The 18,305-nt window shown below is 37.8% G+C and overlaps 1 protein-coding gene across 1 annotated transcript in view; it reads right to left on the reverse strand.

Annotated features, from left to right (window-relative positions):
* Window positions 1-17,676, reverse strand: part of syde2 (synapse defective 1, Rho GTPase, homolog 2 (C. elegans)) — a 24,114-nt gene extending 6,438 nt beyond the window's left edge. The window contains exons 1-5 of the mRNA XM_016256914.1: window positions 17,426-17,676; window positions 9,257-10,386; window positions 5,677-5,803; window positions 1,101-1,282; window positions 790-1,021 (exon numbers count right to left, since the gene is read on the reverse strand). Coding sequence (XP_016112400.1) covers window positions 790-1,021; window positions 1,101-1,282; window positions 5,677-5,803; window positions 9,257-10,386; window positions 17,426-17,654 — 1,900 coding nt within the window. The 5' untranslated portion in view covers window positions 17,655-17,676. The remainder of the gene's footprint in view (window positions 1-789; window positions 1,022-1,100; window positions 1,283-5,676; window positions 5,804-9,256; window positions 10,387-17,425) is intronic.
* Between the last annotated feature and the right edge of the window lie 629 nt (window positions 17,677-18,305).

Here is an 18,305-nt window from a genome sequence, read left to right on the forward strand (position 1 = left end):
TCTGTACACAATTCCTGGAAGCTGAAAACATCCCAGTTCTTGCATGGCCAGCATACTCACCGGACATGTCACCCATTGAGCATGTTTGGGATGCTCTGGATCGGCGTATATAACAGCGCGTTCCAGTTCCTGCCAATATCCAGCAACTTCGCACAGCCATTGAAGAGGAGTGGACCAACATTCCACAGGCCACAATCAACAACCTGAGCAACTCTATGCGAAGGAGATGTGTTGCACTGCGTGAGGCAAATGTGGTCACACCAGATACTGAACCCCCCGAACCCCCCAATACAGTAAAACAGCACATTTTAGAGTGGCCTTTTATTGTGGCCAGCCTAAGGCACACCTGTGCAATAATCACGCTGTCTAATCAGCATCTTGACATGCCACACCTGTGAGGTGGATGGATTATCTCGGCAAAGGAGAAGTGCTCACTAACACAGATTTAGACAGATTTGTGAATAAAATTTGAGAGAAATAGGCCTTTTATGTACATAGAAAAAGTCTTAGATCTTTGAGTTCAGCTCATGAAAAATGGGGGCAAAAACAAAAGTGTTGCGTTTATAATTTTGTTCAGTGTGTATATATATATATATATATAAACTTGCTACATGTAGGCTAACTGAGACTTGTCATAGCACTTGCATATCATTGCTCTTCTGTTGGATCTGATTGCTTCTATCGTCCTCATTTGTAAGTCGCTTTGGATAAAAGCATCAGCTAAATGGCTAAATAAATAATAAATCCATAGGAGGGTGATGAACTCTAGTGAAATGGTGCATGTCTCACCTGGCCAGAGCTGGAGCAGGTAATGAAGGACCTCGATGTGTTTCTTGAAGTGCAAAGCGCTGGCAAGCTCCTCGGAGTCGATGAAGACCCGGTTCCCGTGGCAGGACGCCTCCTGTCTCTGGCTGAGCAGAACCGGCCCGAAACACACCGCCAGGTTCTGACAGGTCATTTTATTCACCTCGTGATGGGACGCCACACGCTTCAGGTGATCCAGAAGCTTCTGCAGGGTCGCCTGAGCACAAACACACGCGTGTGAGAGATCAGAAACAGGACAACGGCCGAGACGGTTCCCCTCCAGAACCTTCCCGTACCTTCTCAACCTCCGGCAGGATCTCCAGCAAACTGACGGCGTGATCCGAGTCGGCCGGGTCGTTCTCGCAGCCGCCGCTTCCCATCTGCAGTGGCCTCTTGGCCATCGAGTCCAGAACACACTCGTATAGTGGCTTGGTGATGAGAGGATGAGGAAGCTCACGGAGGTAGTCCTTCATCACGCCTGCAGAGAGACAAGCACACTGCCACTGTGATCATGCACTCTTAAAAAATGCTGGGTTAAATGCAACCCAGCGCTGGGTAAAATATGGACAAACTCAGCGATTGGGTTGTTTTCAACCAAATGTTGGGTTAAATGTTGGGTTAAATGTAAGCCAATCGCTGGCTTTGTCCATATTTTACCCAGCATTTTTTAAGAGTGTGCACGGTGTTATAGATGTTTCTTATTTGTCTTTTATGTTTGTTGTTGTTTTTCTAACTTTGTAAAGTGATAGATGTTATAACAAGAAGAATTCTTTATAAATAAATATTTAGATTAAAATAATTTTAAAAAATTTATTCAAATGAAGAAATGCTAAATGTATTAAAATAAGTAAATATAAAAAATAAAAATAAAAAATCGCAAAATGAAAAGTACATAAAAAATAAAAAAAGAATGGATTTAAATAAATACAAATTAGACTAAAATACATAAAAATAGATTAAAATAAGTAAATAAATAATATAAATAAATGCAATTTAATAATGCATTTAAATAAAAACATAATAAAAGAAATAATAAAAATGCAAACAGGAATTAAAACAGTAGAAATTAGTAAATAAATCAGTAAATATGTACTATATATATAAACACAATTAAAATAAATAAACAAATGAATTTAAAATACTAAATTAATGCAGAATATAAATTAACAAAAATAGATTTAAACATAAATAAATGCACGTTAATATATAAAAATGTTTAAATAAATAAATGAAAATAAGACTAAATATATGAATAAATAAATAATAGATTTAAATAATAAGATTAAAATAAGCTAAATAAATTAGTAAATAAAACATAAAAAATTAAACACTTCATAAAATAAATACATGTAAAATATTATAAATATTAAAATAAGTTAACAATAATATAAATACGTAAATAAATAATGCATCTAAAAACAAGGTATTATTTATTGTTACTATACTAGTACTATAATAATGCACAGAAAAATAAATCTATAACTCTAAATAAACTAAATATTTTGACGTTTATAATATTAAGGTTTCACAGTATAAATGAGGTCTTTACACAATAAACTATATAGATGCCTTTTAAATTTTAAGTAGGGGTTCTGTAGCATCTAAAAGAGTGAACATCACTGTTATTAGAGGGATGAACTTTAATTTATCTGCTGCTGGGAAGATGTATTATGAGGTAGTGACAGTCTGCTATTGGTCAGTCAAGCAGATAGTCCCGCCCCCAAACTCACACCATTGGTCGAGCCAGTTGTTGATATATCAGGCCGCTTATTAAAACAGATCAATGTTTTGTGTTTTATTCTTCCGGAAGTCTATTAAACGTACTTCTCCATTAACAGAAATGCGATTAGTCACTTTAAATCGGACAACAATCCTGTAGGAAATATCATCTGGAGCCGGTTTCTCCAGGGCTCTGATAGGCTGGATTCATTCCCGCTCTACAGGCCTGGGATCAGAGGAAGCGCTATTGTTGTGTTTTTGTGGAAGTGTTGGGATTTGGCCCGGAATGTTGAGGTTGGGAACAACGAGAGAGCGAACGGATCCAGACGCAGAAGTCACACCTGAGCAACTAGAGACTGAGCAGATGACATTAAAACACAGCCAGAGAAAAAGTAGCAGCACTGTTATTCCTCAAGGACGCTTTAAATGGATCAAAAGTGACAGTAAAGGCATTTATAATGATACTAAAGATTTCTATTTGAAGTGAATGCTGAACTTTCTGTTCATCTGTGAATCCTGAAAAATAAAATGCATCAGTTTCCACAAAGATATTGTGCGGCGTGACTGTTCTCAACATTGATGATAATCAGAAATGTTTCTTGAGCAGCAGATCAGCATATTATACTGATTTCTGAAGATCATGTGACACTGAAGACTGGAGGAATGATGCTGAAAAATACAGAAAGCAGCTAGTTTAAATCATAAAAATATTTCACAATTTTTACAGTATTAACGCAGCCTTGGTGAGCAGAAGAGACTCTTTCAAAAACATTAAAACATCTTACAAAATACATATAGGTATTATCATGGCCAAAACCCACAAGTTACTGACAGAGTTTTTCACAGGCCAATTAACAGACTGTAAATAGAAGCGCTAATTCAGTCAGACGTGACCTCTGACCTAGGAAGTGTATGTGACAGCAGAATGTCACGGGCAACTAAAGAAAACAGACAAGAATACACACACACACACACACACACACACAGCCTATCTATTTTTTCTGCATTCAAACGTGTGTGTGATTATCTTGTTCTTTCTACACTGTGTGTGTGTGAGCGTGCGTGTGTGAGTGTGTGTGTGTGAGCGTGTGTGTGCGTGTGTGTGAGAGAGTGTGAGCGTGTGTGTGTGTGTGTGTGTGCGTGTGCGTCCGTTTTGTGGTGTTGGGGGTCCATTTAATCTCACAGCTGTGAGTCAAACACCATCTGTGTGAGTTCACACACAAAGACACACACTTGTTAATGACTTTGCATGTCTTTTCAGGGTTAGACACACACACACATATATATATATATATATATATAGAAAACAAATATATATATTTTCTGTATAAACTGAATTCAGTCCTCCAGAATATATATATATATATATATGTGTGTGTGTGTGTGTGTGTGCGTAGAGAGCGATAGACAGATAGATAGATAGATAGATAGATAGATAGATAGATAGATAGATAGTAAATTATTCATTTATATTAAATATAAAGAAAGATATATACAAATACAGTGGTAGATGAAGAATAGCTAATTATAACACTGGTCATTTATATATTGTTTTACAGATACAGCAGCAAAAACAGAAGCTGATTGGTTGGCTGGTGGCCAGGTGCATGATGGGACTTTGAGCCACATGTTGGTTTAAAAGGCAAATAAACACCACCTGCTCATACAACATTACACAGCAGGCATCAACCTCTCTCTCTCAACGACACAGAAGCTTCAGTGTGTTTAACACACAACTGAGATTAAATACAGCTGCACTTCATCAAACTCAACTGCACAATGTTTTATCTCACCGAGGCTGCATTTACTTGATCAAATATACAGTAAAAATATGAAATATTATAACAATGTAAAACAACTGTTTTCTGTGTGAATATCTGTTAAAGTGTAATGTATTTCTGTGATGTGCAGCTGTATTTTCAGCATCATTCCTCCAGTCTTCAGTGCCACATGATCTTCAGAAATCAGTATAATATGCTGATCTGCTGCTCGAGAGACATTTCTGATTATTATCAATGTTGAACACAGGTGTGCCGCACAATATTTTTGTGGAAACCGTGTTACATTTTATTTCTCAGGATTCACAGATGAATAGAAAGTTCAAAAGAACAGCATTTATTTGAAATAGAAATATTTTGTAACATTATAAATGTCTGTACTTTTTATGCGTCCTTAATGAATAAAAGTAGAAATTTATTTAAAAACAAACAAACAAAAACTTACTAACCCAAAAACTTATGAATGGTCATGTATAATATATTGCACAGCTTTAGTCCACATTACAACATTGACCTCAGTTTCCCGCCAAATCTTACACATGTACATTGGACTTGGTTCCTTCTGTGTGTGTGTGTGTGTGTGAGAGAGTGTGTGTGTTTTGTAACACTCATAGAGCTGAACACAAAGAAGCTGCTGGCCTTGTTACTGTCTGTGTTTTGCAAGCTTTCTGCAGACCTCTGACCTCTGGTTAATCTCATTCACAAAGGCCGTATGACACAGTCAAGACTCACAAACTCACACACACACACACACACACACACACACACAGACCCCCACAACAGACACACACACACACACACACACACACACAGACCCCCACAACAGACACACACACACACACACACACACACACAGACCCCCACAACAGACACACACACACACACACACACACACACAGACCCCCACAACAGACACACACACACACACACACACACACACAGACCCCCACAACAGACACACACACACACACACACACACACACAGACCCCCACAACAGACACACACACACACACACACACACACACAGACACACACAGAGACACACACACAAGAGACACATGCGGAGACACACACACACACACACACACACACATGCAGAGACACACACAAGAGACACATGCGGAGACACACACACACACACACACACACACACAGACACATGCAAAGACACACACACAGAGACACATGCGGAGACACACACACACACGGAGACACACACACACACACACACACGGAGACACACACACACAGGTTCATTCACATTTCTTAATACTCTCAAACTAGGCCTCAAGGTAAATGGTTTTAGTGGAGTGTAAATCTCAGTAAACGTGTGTGAATGTATCGTGTGTGTGTGTAAATGCTGATATGCAGTACCTGTAATGACGTTAATATCTGGGTAGTTGTTTTCCGAGAGCTCGACGACGTGACTGTCCCTCTCAAACGCTTCCCGCAGCTCCTTCTTCACCGCAGCCGAACCGCACAGACGATACAGACCCACCACCTGTCAATCACACACACACAACCCTTATACAACCTTCAGAGAACCTCACAACATCATCACTAATCAATAACACCTATAACCATCATGCAATGCTGACGTTAACATCACCATTGTAGTAATTAGGAGGAAACATCTCTAATTGTTATGGTTAGTAAAAAAAACAATGTGCACGCCCACACACACACACACACTTCTCACGCACACACACACACACACTTCTCACGCACACACACACTTCTCACGCACACACACACACACACACTTCTCACGCACGCACGCACGCACGCACGCACGCATATATAGAGTGAGTGCAGGAAATATTTTTTATTTATTTATAAAGTACAACAATAATGATAATAATCATAATAACAACAATAATAATATTTGATTTAATAACTATTAATTTCTGAGTATTATTATTATTACTATTGAGAAATTTTAGCACACTTTTTGTATGTACATCTGTATGTTGCATATTTTATTAAAATATAATAATAAAAATAATAAATAATCAATCATCATCATCAAACATAATACTAAATAATAACAATCATCATAATAATAACATTTGATTTAATTATAAATTTGTTCATATTTTTATTATTATTGAGAAATGGTAATTTTTTCACATTTTTATCTGCATGTTGCATATTTTTATTAAAATACTATAGTAATAATACAATAATAATAATAATAATAATAATAAATGTAAATTAATTATTAAAACAAAATAACCATAATCATCATCGATTCATTATTATTAATAATAATAATAATTAATTATTTTATTTTTAATATTTCAATTTATTAATCTGCAAAAACTATTATTATTATGAGATACTATTTTAACATATGTTTATCTGTATGTTGCATATTTCTATGAAAATATAATGATAATAATAATAATAAATCAATACATTACTTAAGTACAGTGTTTTAAGTAATAATAATTATTGTTTCAATAAAAATCATGCAAAATACAGATGGAAATGTTTGCTAAAATATCTCATTCACCATTGGTAAAAAGTCTAAAAAGTCTCACAATTGAGAAAAAGTGAAATGTGGACCCTGTCTAGAGATAAATGAAAGTGATGAAAAATGTTGAAAAACTATTCAATAGTATGAGGTATGCAATAGTCAGTATGCTGTACTTGTCACATGACCTCACTGCATTGAGTGAATACTTGTACTATCTTATTGACTAATGACTTTTAAATACAGAAAGCTGCACTGTATTTTATACATACTGCATGCTAACTTAAAATAATATGTGAAATAGTATGTTACACTGTCGCCACATGACCTGGCTAGGTTGCATCATCTCAAAAAAGTGATGACTGCACAGCAATGCAACTTGGGAGCAGCACATGAATAAGAAAAACCATGCTAAATTTGATATGCGGATATAAGCATCAGATATATGGGCTTGAGCTGCCGATTCAGAGGCTGACAACACTCCAAAAAGTGGAGTCAGCTGAGGTAAAAACAGCAAAAGACAGATTGAGAGAAACACCCTCATGATCCCAGCAGAACTTTAAAGCCTTCCCAAAGGACCTACAAGCTTTTTTTTTTACACCGATAGGGGCTGAACGTCTCTCTCAACTGATCTAAAATCAGATCTTCCATGTGTGAGTATTGAGCTGCAGGGGTAAATCTGATCTGAGAAAAGCAGTCAGAGTTGTTTTGTGGGTTGACGGCAGACACACTTGGTGGGATGAATGGTCAAGAACAGCATTAAACTCTGGGTGACACTGTAACAGAGACAGATTGTGTGTGTGTATAACGGAGATGAATGGCTAGGATTTTGGCAATATGCCTGTGCACACAAACCACCGAGAGGCCTTGCTAGGCTTGTTTGTGTGAGTGTGCAATGTCCATGGACAAGGACTTTAGAACGGTTGGTGAGCTCACTTTAACCGAAGCCTAACGAATGACAGAAGAGACTCATGGGCTACGTTTACACGCCAAGCCTTATCCAAGCCTTTGTGCTCAGTTTTAATTTATTGCTCAGATCCGACTATTCACATTATTTAATATCAATATCAGACTTAAGTGTAAACTGGCAACGGTCCAAAAGAACAACAAAGGCGGCATGCAGCAGGCTGTCATACAGAGGTAAACCTGGAGGCCACTGAAGTCAGCGTTTACACATATTTGTTTTGATGTGGCATGGAAGCCAGACAAGGATGAGGAGGAAGCGAGCAAAGCTATTCCCATACAGTTTTCCCTCTAGTTTTGCATGTAGAGAGCTGTCATCATAATACTTATGCGTACCACACTGTCCCTCCACCGACTACCTTCGCAGCTGTCTTCCATATTAACTGAGTAACCAAGGAACTACTGGTATGTAAAACCTCTGGAGTGACTCCCGTCATCCAAAGTGACATAAAAAGTACCAAGAATTCTGATATGACTGTTCAGACTGAGGTCGCATTGCAAAACATTGGACTTAGGATGACATATGGAAGTGGCCCAAACCTGAATTGGAACGATCAGATTTCCATGTGGTTTGTGCTGTTCACACTGCTCGCATACGAGTATAAATTGTATTTGGGCCACTTTTGGGCTTGCAGTCTGAACGTAGCCATGGAGATACACTTTAAGGCTAAATGCGTAATTTCTGGGCAACTAGTAGGACCAATTACAACTGCAAAATACCAAGCAAGTTTCTCAAACATTCTTACTGCTCTTTCTGACCCATCAAAGGTAGTCCCATCTCAAACTCTTCTAGGACTCTTTTGAAGGTGAACCATTGTGACACCTATCAGAAAGTTAATGTCTCAAACACTTCTAGGACTCTTTTGAAGGTGAACTTAAGTGACACTCTTCAGAAAGCCAATGTCTCAAACTCTTCTAGGACTATTTTGAAGGTGCCACAGTGCGACACCATTCAGAAAGTCAATGTCTTAAACTCTTCTAGGACTCTTTTGAAGGTGAACCAGTGTGACACTCTTCAGAAAGCCAAAGTCTCAAACTCTTCTAGGACTCTTTTGAAGGTGAACCAGTGTTACACTCTTCAGAAAGCCAAAGTCCCCTTCTAGGATTCTTTTGAAGGTGAACCAGTGTTACACTCTTCAGAAAGCCAAAGTCTCAAACTCTTCTAGGACTCTTTTGAAGGTGAACAAGTGTGACACTCTTCAGAAAGTCAATGTCTCAAACTCTTCTAGGACTCTTTTGAAGGTGAACCAGTGTTACACTCTTCAGAAAGCCAAAGTCTCAAACTCTTCTAGGACTCTTTTGAAGGTGAACCAGTGTTACACTCTTCAGAAAGTCAATGTCTCAAACTCTGAGGGTGTATTCACACCAGGAAAGTCACTTGCTAATGGCTTACATATAATTGCATTAAACGTGAATAGAAGTACTTTGACATTACACACTTCACCTTAAATTAGAGATTAAGTCTGGAACAGCATGCAGGTTAAAGAACTATAAAGATCTGCTCTACTTACTCACCTGACAACCCCTCCTCTCGATCTCAGAGATGCATTTCTCGATGAGCAGTGGAACCATTAATCCAGAAGCTTCCCGTTCCACCACGCGCCAAGCCTCTACACCAAACACCTGCATTTCATGATCCTGGCCATCAAGAGAGTTCTGCCTCTGCTCCATGAGGCTCAGCTTCACGTAGATCATTCCACGTGGTTCCAGGCGGACCACAAGCTGATGTGTCTTACTCACACGAAACAAGGCCGGGAGAACCACAGTCCCATGGCAACACACCCTGTTCCTTCTTGGTGTGGACTCCCAACTGAAAACAACAAGTTTGAGGTGCTGAGCGTTCTCCAGCTCAATGTTGAAGGTGTGGTCCATGTCCAGGAAGGCTGTCCGACAGGTCAGCAAGGCCGTGCGAGCTTTGTTGACCGAGTCCACCTGGATAGCGCAGTAGACGTCACGGGAATCAACCCGTGGTGGCTTCAGGTCCTCTGCGCCATAGAAGTGCAGACTCATTAGTCCAGAGATGTGCGTTAGGCACTTTGGCTGCTCAGAGAAACTGTATGAACGGAAGGCATCGATATCCAGCTCCGTGCCAGGGAGCCTCGGACTTCCACCGTTCCCATTGGGATCCCTGTCCCGGGCTTTACCGGTCTTTCTTTCTGAGTTTCCGTGCTTTCCTGACTTGGCGACAAGTTCGGGTGAGTCTCCATCGCTTAGGTAACCTCCCTTACTGGCCGATTTGGGCACGCCACCGCTATTGCTCCTCCTCTTATCGAAGTTGTGCTGCGTAGAAACACTGCTGTCCAAATGGTACCACCAAATCACATTACCACTTGCCAATGCAGTCGTCACACCTGCTGGGGACAGTCTGGACTGGGACTGGCCCAGCTCTGCCATCCCATTAACTTTTGGTGAGTGAGCCCTGGGTTCTGATTGGCTGTTGCTGATAACCACATTGCTAGATGGGTTCCCTTTAACACTAAGCTTCCGACTCAGATCAGGCAGTTTCTTCATCTTCATAGAGAGTTTTCGGACAGTCCGTGGTGACTTGATTTTATCAGGAAAAGACCAGTTGATAGTAGTGCTCCTTTTAGCTGGGTTGGGACTAGAAGAGGGAGAAAGTCTACCAGTGGACTGCTCTGAAGGATCTGTGGAATGAAAGAGGAGGGTTTAATTAGTACATTGACCAAGTCATTGACCCCCAGGTCTTAGCTGACCCTTAGATGAACTCAATACCATTTGTGGGTATATGTTTTAAGTGAATCTTATACCACAAGATTACTAAATTCCTCATTTGGATTAGTTGATAGATGCTTCAAGGTTTCAAGCCAAAATCTTTCCAAAAAGTAACAGTGGTTTGGAATATTCAAAGCAAGATACTTAATTGGTGAAAGATTTACAAACAAGAGTGCTTTAAGGACTTAAAAAATGTCACATGTTGTAAACATGTACACATGGAAATAATAATAAGCAGAATAATTAACGTATGTCCAAGGTGTGACAGTTCAACACTTCTTATATCTTCAGTTCTTTAAAAACATGTCATCAATTATTCCTTTACCTAACCAAAACTCTTGTAGACTTGTAATTTTACCCATTATCCATAATTCTTTCCTATTGCCTCTGGCCTGTTCGCTCCTGTTTAGTCCACATGATTCCCCTTTGCTCTATGCACATACATGCCATAATAACTACATATATCCCAAAAAGTCCCTTTCCAGCTCAGTCACACACATCAAAAACAAAGAACATCTGTGTAACATTCCAGAGTGGAGTGATAAACCAGACCTTCCATTGGCCAAGAGCGCTGTGGTTAAATTGCTCCATCAGCCTCAGCATAATTTGCTCTTGTTCTCTCGATTAGTAGATGTCCTTTTACGAGAGACTTCTGGACCTGGGATGCAGTTATCTCCGCAGCGTGTTACCGCAGTCATTATGCAGTGGCTGACAAATCAGATTTCTTGAACATGCAACCCAGATCGGTCTCCTTCCTCTACCTCGCCCTCTCTTTCTCTCTGATCACATGGCACGTTCATCTGCTTTACTACAACAGCGGCTCTGTTGCCACAGTTCAGGACCTCCTTCAACACCCGCCGTTTGATCTGGTACTTACCCGCCAAGATAAAACAAAGGCCCGATTCTGTTAAAGAGAGAGAGAGACATGCCAGTGTGAAGAGACCAAAAAAGAGGGAGGCAAGGAGAAAGAGAAAGACTGTTTTGAGAAAGATTGATGTGGAGGAGATGGGGCACTTTGGCATTGCAAGTGTGTGTGTGTCTTTTTAAAAGAACAGTTCACTGAAATATTAAGATTTTGTTTTCATTTACTCATATTTCTTTTGTTTGTTTTGGAGTACGTCAGGACTCAACCTCTCTAACGTCTGTCAGACTAAACCGAGTCGGAAAGGCTCGCTAAATCCATTTGCACAATATGAAGGCTTAACTAAACAGCGTGCATTTACCTAGTTTGTTGTTTATCAATGCATGTTATTCTGAAGAAAATTATATTTTCAACTTTTTTTTTGTCTCTGAAATGACATTCCATTCGGCTGATGTCACCAAGGCCATGTGGGCGGAGAAAAATAATGTTAACCAATAATATCATAGTCCACTTTTCACAATCTAATCCAATGCCACTTACATATAAGTAAATATACAAATAGTCCATACAAACTAAATGCAAAGTGTGAATAAGATCTGAAAGATAATTTGATTTCTTACAAGAGGTAATTTTAGGGATATTAAAATATTCGCCAGAGCAACTGTTTTCAACATTGATAATAATCAAAAATATTTCTTGAGCAGCAAATATGCATATTAGAATGATTTCTGAAGGATTATGTGACACTGAAGACTGGAGTAATGATGCTGAAAATTCAGCTTTAATCACAGCAATAAAATACATTTTTAATCACATAGAAAACAACTATTTTGAATTGCAATAATATTTCACGTTTTTACTGTATTTTTGAGCAAATAAGTGTAGCCTTTATTGCGCATATGAGACTTCATTCAAAAACATGAGCAAATCTTAAAAATTCCAAACTTTTAGTGTATGCAAAAGCACAATAATCAATCCTGATTAATTAACGCAATTATAGTTTTTAACTAGTTTTTCTAACTAATTTAACAGCATAAATCCCTACATGCAACTGAAAACCTAGATGTAAATATGTGAAGCCTCACATCCACACACACACACTCACATTCATACTCTCACACACACACACACACACACACACACACACTCTCACACAAACACACACACACTCACATTCACACTCATACTCTCACACACACACAAACACACACACACACACAAACACACACTCACATTCATACTCTCACACACACACACTCTCACACAAACACACACACACACACAAACACACACGAACAGAGTCTCAGGGGCCCAGATTAGAAGGCAAGGTTGCATTCCAAAACACACACACCCCTGCTCTCATCCACTCAGAATACAGCATCTCTAATCAAAACACTAGATTTATTAAAAGGATTTATATCATAAAAAAATCTAATTCTATTAACATACTGTAACTTGCAGAATTTTATTTTGTTGATAACACTCACTGACTGTGTGTGCGTTTATTTTACATTTTTGATTGTGACAGGTGGTGAGTGGGCCGATCTGGTCACTAGTCACACTAATTATAGAGTGTCAGAAGACATTTTACAGCCTTAAATCTGCCACACACACACACACACACATACCATTAGTGTATGCCATTAGTGACAGAGAGAAAACTGGAGCATTTATCTGAGATCGTGAAGTCTGACGTAATGGACTGTGTGTTGAATTGATCACAGATCTGCTCTCTAAATGATTCAAGAGCTTCATTTAGAACCACAGAACAGAGCTCTGTTACACACACACACACACTCACACTCACACTCACACACACACACACACACACACTCTCTCACACACACTCACTCACACTTACTGTATTCTTCAAATCTGGGTACTGTCTTACGTTTAAAAATCACAGAGAGTTTGGTGCCATCAGGCTAACGTGACAGTCACGACTCATGCATCTGCTTCTCTTGTTTTCACTCGCGATCTTTACAACACGCACTACATTACGTATTTCACGACACACTGGTTTTATGCTTATTTGGCGCCACCTATTGTTGTGTGTGTATTATTGACACGTCGAAGTCTAGACCCTGAATATAAGACCACCGCGTTTATTCAGATGCATTTCCAAGAAAAAAACATTGTCTTATATTCGGGTCAAGTATAGTTAAACTGTAAATGTAAACTACACTGAAAGCAGTTACATTAATATATTTTAATTTCATTCCATTTAAATGTAACTTATTTAAACTCAAGTTAGAAAGACAGTTCTGCATCATGTTACAATTCAAATTCAGGAATTACTTTGAACTTTCAAAGCCACTGCAAATTCAGTTCTGAACATTTCACAACCCAGACTCACACACACAACAAACACACTCACTCGCACACACACACACACACACACACACACACACAAACACACTCACTCGCGCACACACACACACACACACACGCACGCGCGCACGCGCACACAAACACACACACACAAAAATGCGCACACACACACATACACAAACATGCGCACCCACACAAACACACACACGCGCACACGCACACACACACACACGCACACACACACACACACACACACACGCGCACACGCACACACACACACACGCACACTCACACACACACACACACACACGCGCTCACACACACACACACACACACACACGCGCACACGCACACACACACACACGCACACTCACACACACACACACACACACACACGCGCACACGCACACACACACACACGCACACACACACACACACACACACAAGGTCAGGGTGGACGGCTGCCTTTCGCAACGCCACACTCAGATCCGGTTACCTGCCACCCACGGGATTGTGGGTAATTTTACCTTCTCCATGTCATCACTAATGTAAAAGGCGAGCGTGACTCAGTTTGTGTGGCTCATGTTTCGGAGGGGTGTTGGGACGCACATGCAGCCGGGAGCTAAAGTCAACAGCACACGAGGAAAGTTCCGGAATGGAACACAACACAGCATTCAGAACAGAGCCTAAAACACACACACACACACACACATACACTCTCTCTCACACACACACACACACACACACACACACACACACACACACGCTTCTCACACACACAAACGTGGCAGAAGCTCAACCAACGCGCTGAAGAACTTCACATCAACACACTGAAAAGTCACAACAATGACCTTTGAAGACATAAAACAGCCAATTTTTCTTTTGTAAAGTGAGTTCCCACAGTATGCATCGGATACCTGGATGAGCTGCTACATTTGCCAAAATGTGCATTACGCAACAAATGACAATGTGCTTGAACTGTTATTTATATACTAATACTATATATATATCGCTTTTAATTTGATAGTTTTTAATTTCAGTCAAATTTATAGTAATTGTGTTATGTGCATTTGTCATTTTTATTAGTTTTAATTTCAAATATTAACATTAAGGTTTAATTTATTTTTATTTCAGTATTTTAATTTAAATTCAGATTTAGTTTTTAATTTAACCTAAACTAGACGAAAATTAGAAATGTTGCCAACTGACCATAATAAGTTTAGGTTTGTCTTCTAATATTTATATTTCAGTTAACACAAATGTTTTATTATAGTATTATTTTCTTTTTTTTTTTAATTGCTTTTAATTTTATACTTTGTTTTTTTTAGTAACGCACTTTTGTATTTTTTTATTCGTTTTTGTTTATTTTAAATATTACGAGTTTCATTTATTTTCACTGCAGCATTTTAGTTTTAGTTCAGTTTTTATTTAGTTATTAATTTTAGTGCTTCAATTTAAACATAAGGAAAATAAGAACGTTTAGCATTAATTTAGCATAGAGCTTAATTACAGGTTCATCAGCTAAACTAATGTCACCACATCAAACGACCGCTAGTCACACAAACAGAGCCGGCGCTCACAACCGCTAACAGACATGAACTCAAAGACGTGTTCGTAGCCTCCAGAGAAGCGCTACGCTGACAGCTTCACTAGCTCGCTGACAGAAGTCTTTAATAGGCATGACTGCATTAGTGAATAATGCCACACATTCATACGACGCTAAACACAGAGCTGCGAGAGTCCAGAGAGCCAGAGAGGATATGATACAACCCCGAAGACCATTATACACATAAAACTAAAATCACAACATGGCGTGATTTTTCAATATGTGTTTGAGAGTGAATCGCGGCACTGTGTTCATTTACACGCGAGCAGCTCATGATCCGGTGCTTGTATTTGAATTGTTTTATGCATGCATCTGAAAATGCAATATGCACCAAACGTCTTCACAAATTGTATAAGAAGCGCTTGGTTTTCCATCAAAATAAAAGCGGCTTAACATTTGAAAATTAGGAAACTAAATCATTAAGGGTAGAAATATTAGTATTACAATTTTACTGTCATTCTGTAAAAAAAAATTAAAAATACATAGAACTACTACAACTATTATTATTATTATTATGTTTAATTATATTATTTTTATATTTTTTTCTTTACATGTCTTATTTGTTTTAATACTTTACTGGGGCCAAACTGTGCAGCCTTACAAACAAGCAAAAATTGTACAAAATGTTTATTTATTTGTTTATGTATTTTATTTTTGGAGCAAATTTTACAAGAAAATACTCTTTAGGTCTTTTTGCTTAAAAAAAAATCACATTTAAGAATACTTGTTCAACGTTTAAAATAAAATTATTATTATTATTATTATTATATTTTTTCTTTAAATTATTTTACAGTCAAATATTATTAAAGTAATATTTCTCATTTTAGAAATATAATTAAATAATTATTTTTTTCTTTAAATTATTTTACAGTCATTTCACTTTAAATTATTTTACTAAAGTATTATTTCTCATTTTAGTAATATAATTAAATAATAAAAAATGTTATTATTATTATTATTATATTTTTTTCTTTAAATTATTTTACAGTCAAATATTATTAAAGTAATATTTCTCATTTTAGAAATATAATTAAATAATTATTTTTTTCTTTAAATTATTTTACAGTCATTTCACTTTAAATTATTTTATTAAAGTATTATTTCTCATTTTAGTAATATAATTAAATAATAATAATATGTTATTATTATAATAATAATAATTATTATTATTATTATAGTATTTTTGATATATAGTCACAAATTTCTGGGCCAAACTGTGAAGCCTTACAAAAAGCATGCATTGTAAAAAAATTTAAATTTTTAAATTTTTAAAAAGATGAGTTACTTTGCCATTTCCTTGTAATTATTTGTGAAATTTACTAGCAATTTTTGAATGTCAAATGTTTAATGATTAAATCCTACATTATAATTTTTTTCAGCGCAGCACACGTGGAGTTTTTTTTTTAAATCACATTTTTAATCGCAAATGACGTTTTTAATCAGAAAGATCACAATTGAATTTTTCATACTAGAAAGTGTCTTCATTTATCCAACGTTTTATAATGTAAATCCTCACAACCCTTACACAGATATGAATAATTATTTTCCAGAAAGGTTCGTTATCCCAGTAGTCCGCTGAACATGAAGCGCATCTGAAACATAGACTGTATAAAAACATGGACGTAGTGTCCGTGACGTCACCCGTAGGTTTCCGAAGAGCGTTTTTGAAGCTCAAAGTGGGCGGAGCCAGCCGTCTCCATCTTGGCAGCGCGTCACCGCACGTCACTCCCGGATAATCGAAAATGGGCAAAGAGGCGGGAGCAGGTTGCTGAAGCCACGCCCACCTACCTCAACGGTGGTGACAGCAGCGGCAATCCACCTGTCACTCAAGTGGCCATGCCCTTAATTATGCAGAACTTTAAGGCTTGATATAATTTAAACGGATGAGTTATAAAAAAAATCACCCCCCTCACAGTTGTCACGAAGAGCAAAATTAGCTATACAGACCAAAACCACTTTTTGTACCAGGCTGTAAACATATTTTTTTCTGCTGTGAAGTCGGGCATTTTAACACTGGGCGTCTATGGAACTGACTCCCTTTTGCAGCCCGCCTCTAGCGGCCAGTCGATGAATTGCAGTTTGTCACTTTCGTGTTGGTTTCACGAGAGAGACCGGGAGGTTGCCGCTTGATCTGAAACTGCTAAAGCTCTACCTGTGGCTCTGCTCTCGTCCTGCGTCTGTCTCTCGTCTGCGTCCGCTTGTCTCGTCTGGACTCTGATGACGGGAACGCAGCGCGGCAGATCGGCCTCTTCATCCTCCGGGATGGGGTTGTACCAGATCTCGCCCTCGTCGTCGGCATCGTTCTCCTCGGCCGGGTCGGTCCGGTGTTTGACTTTAGCAGCAGGCAGCAGGAGACGGCGAGGACGCGCTTCTGCAGACATCAATGAAGCGCCATCAAACCACTGGACATGTACAACAGTACCTAACTATTAAAACATTAGAGAGAAAGCTGAAGAACAATATTAGTACTGGTATAAATACTAGTATTTATTAGTATACAGTAGTTAATATTTGAAGTTGTCCTAAGACAAGAACGCATTTTGGTTTTAGGACAACTTTGATGAAAGGTTTTGATCCACTTCAAATGTTGACTAGTGTACAGTATAAGTAAAATATAACATATTATATTAATTATAAGTGGAGATGTCAAACAAAGTAAATGAAAATTAGAAATGTGGCTAGAACTGAAATTAGTTAATTAAACTAAAACTGAAATAATAATAAAATAATAATAAAAAAATATACATAAATATATATTTTTAAAAGTAAATAAATATTAACATAAATATTTCACATTTTTAGACAAATATTTAGAGTATTTTAATAACCGTTCTTGCTTTTACAGATGGTTATTTAAATATTAAAAAAGATTTAACTACATATGTAAATAAATACTTAAAATATATACACAAATATTTAAAATTTTAAAATAAACAGTTTTACAAAAAATGATAAATATGTAAAATATGATATTTATTTTTCAATAATAAACCCTCTATAAAAGCAAAAAATAACTTTTGGGGCTGTTTATG

Source organism: Sinocyclocheilus grahami, unplaced genomic scaffold (assembly GCF_001515645.1).
Source record: "Sinocyclocheilus grahami isolate Dianchi unplaced genomic scaffold, SAMN03320097.WGS_v1.1 scaffold1488.1, whole genome shotgun sequence".
Taxonomy (NCBI): domain Eukaryota; kingdom Metazoa; phylum Chordata; class Actinopteri; order Cypriniformes; family Cyprinidae; genus Sinocyclocheilus; species Sinocyclocheilus grahami.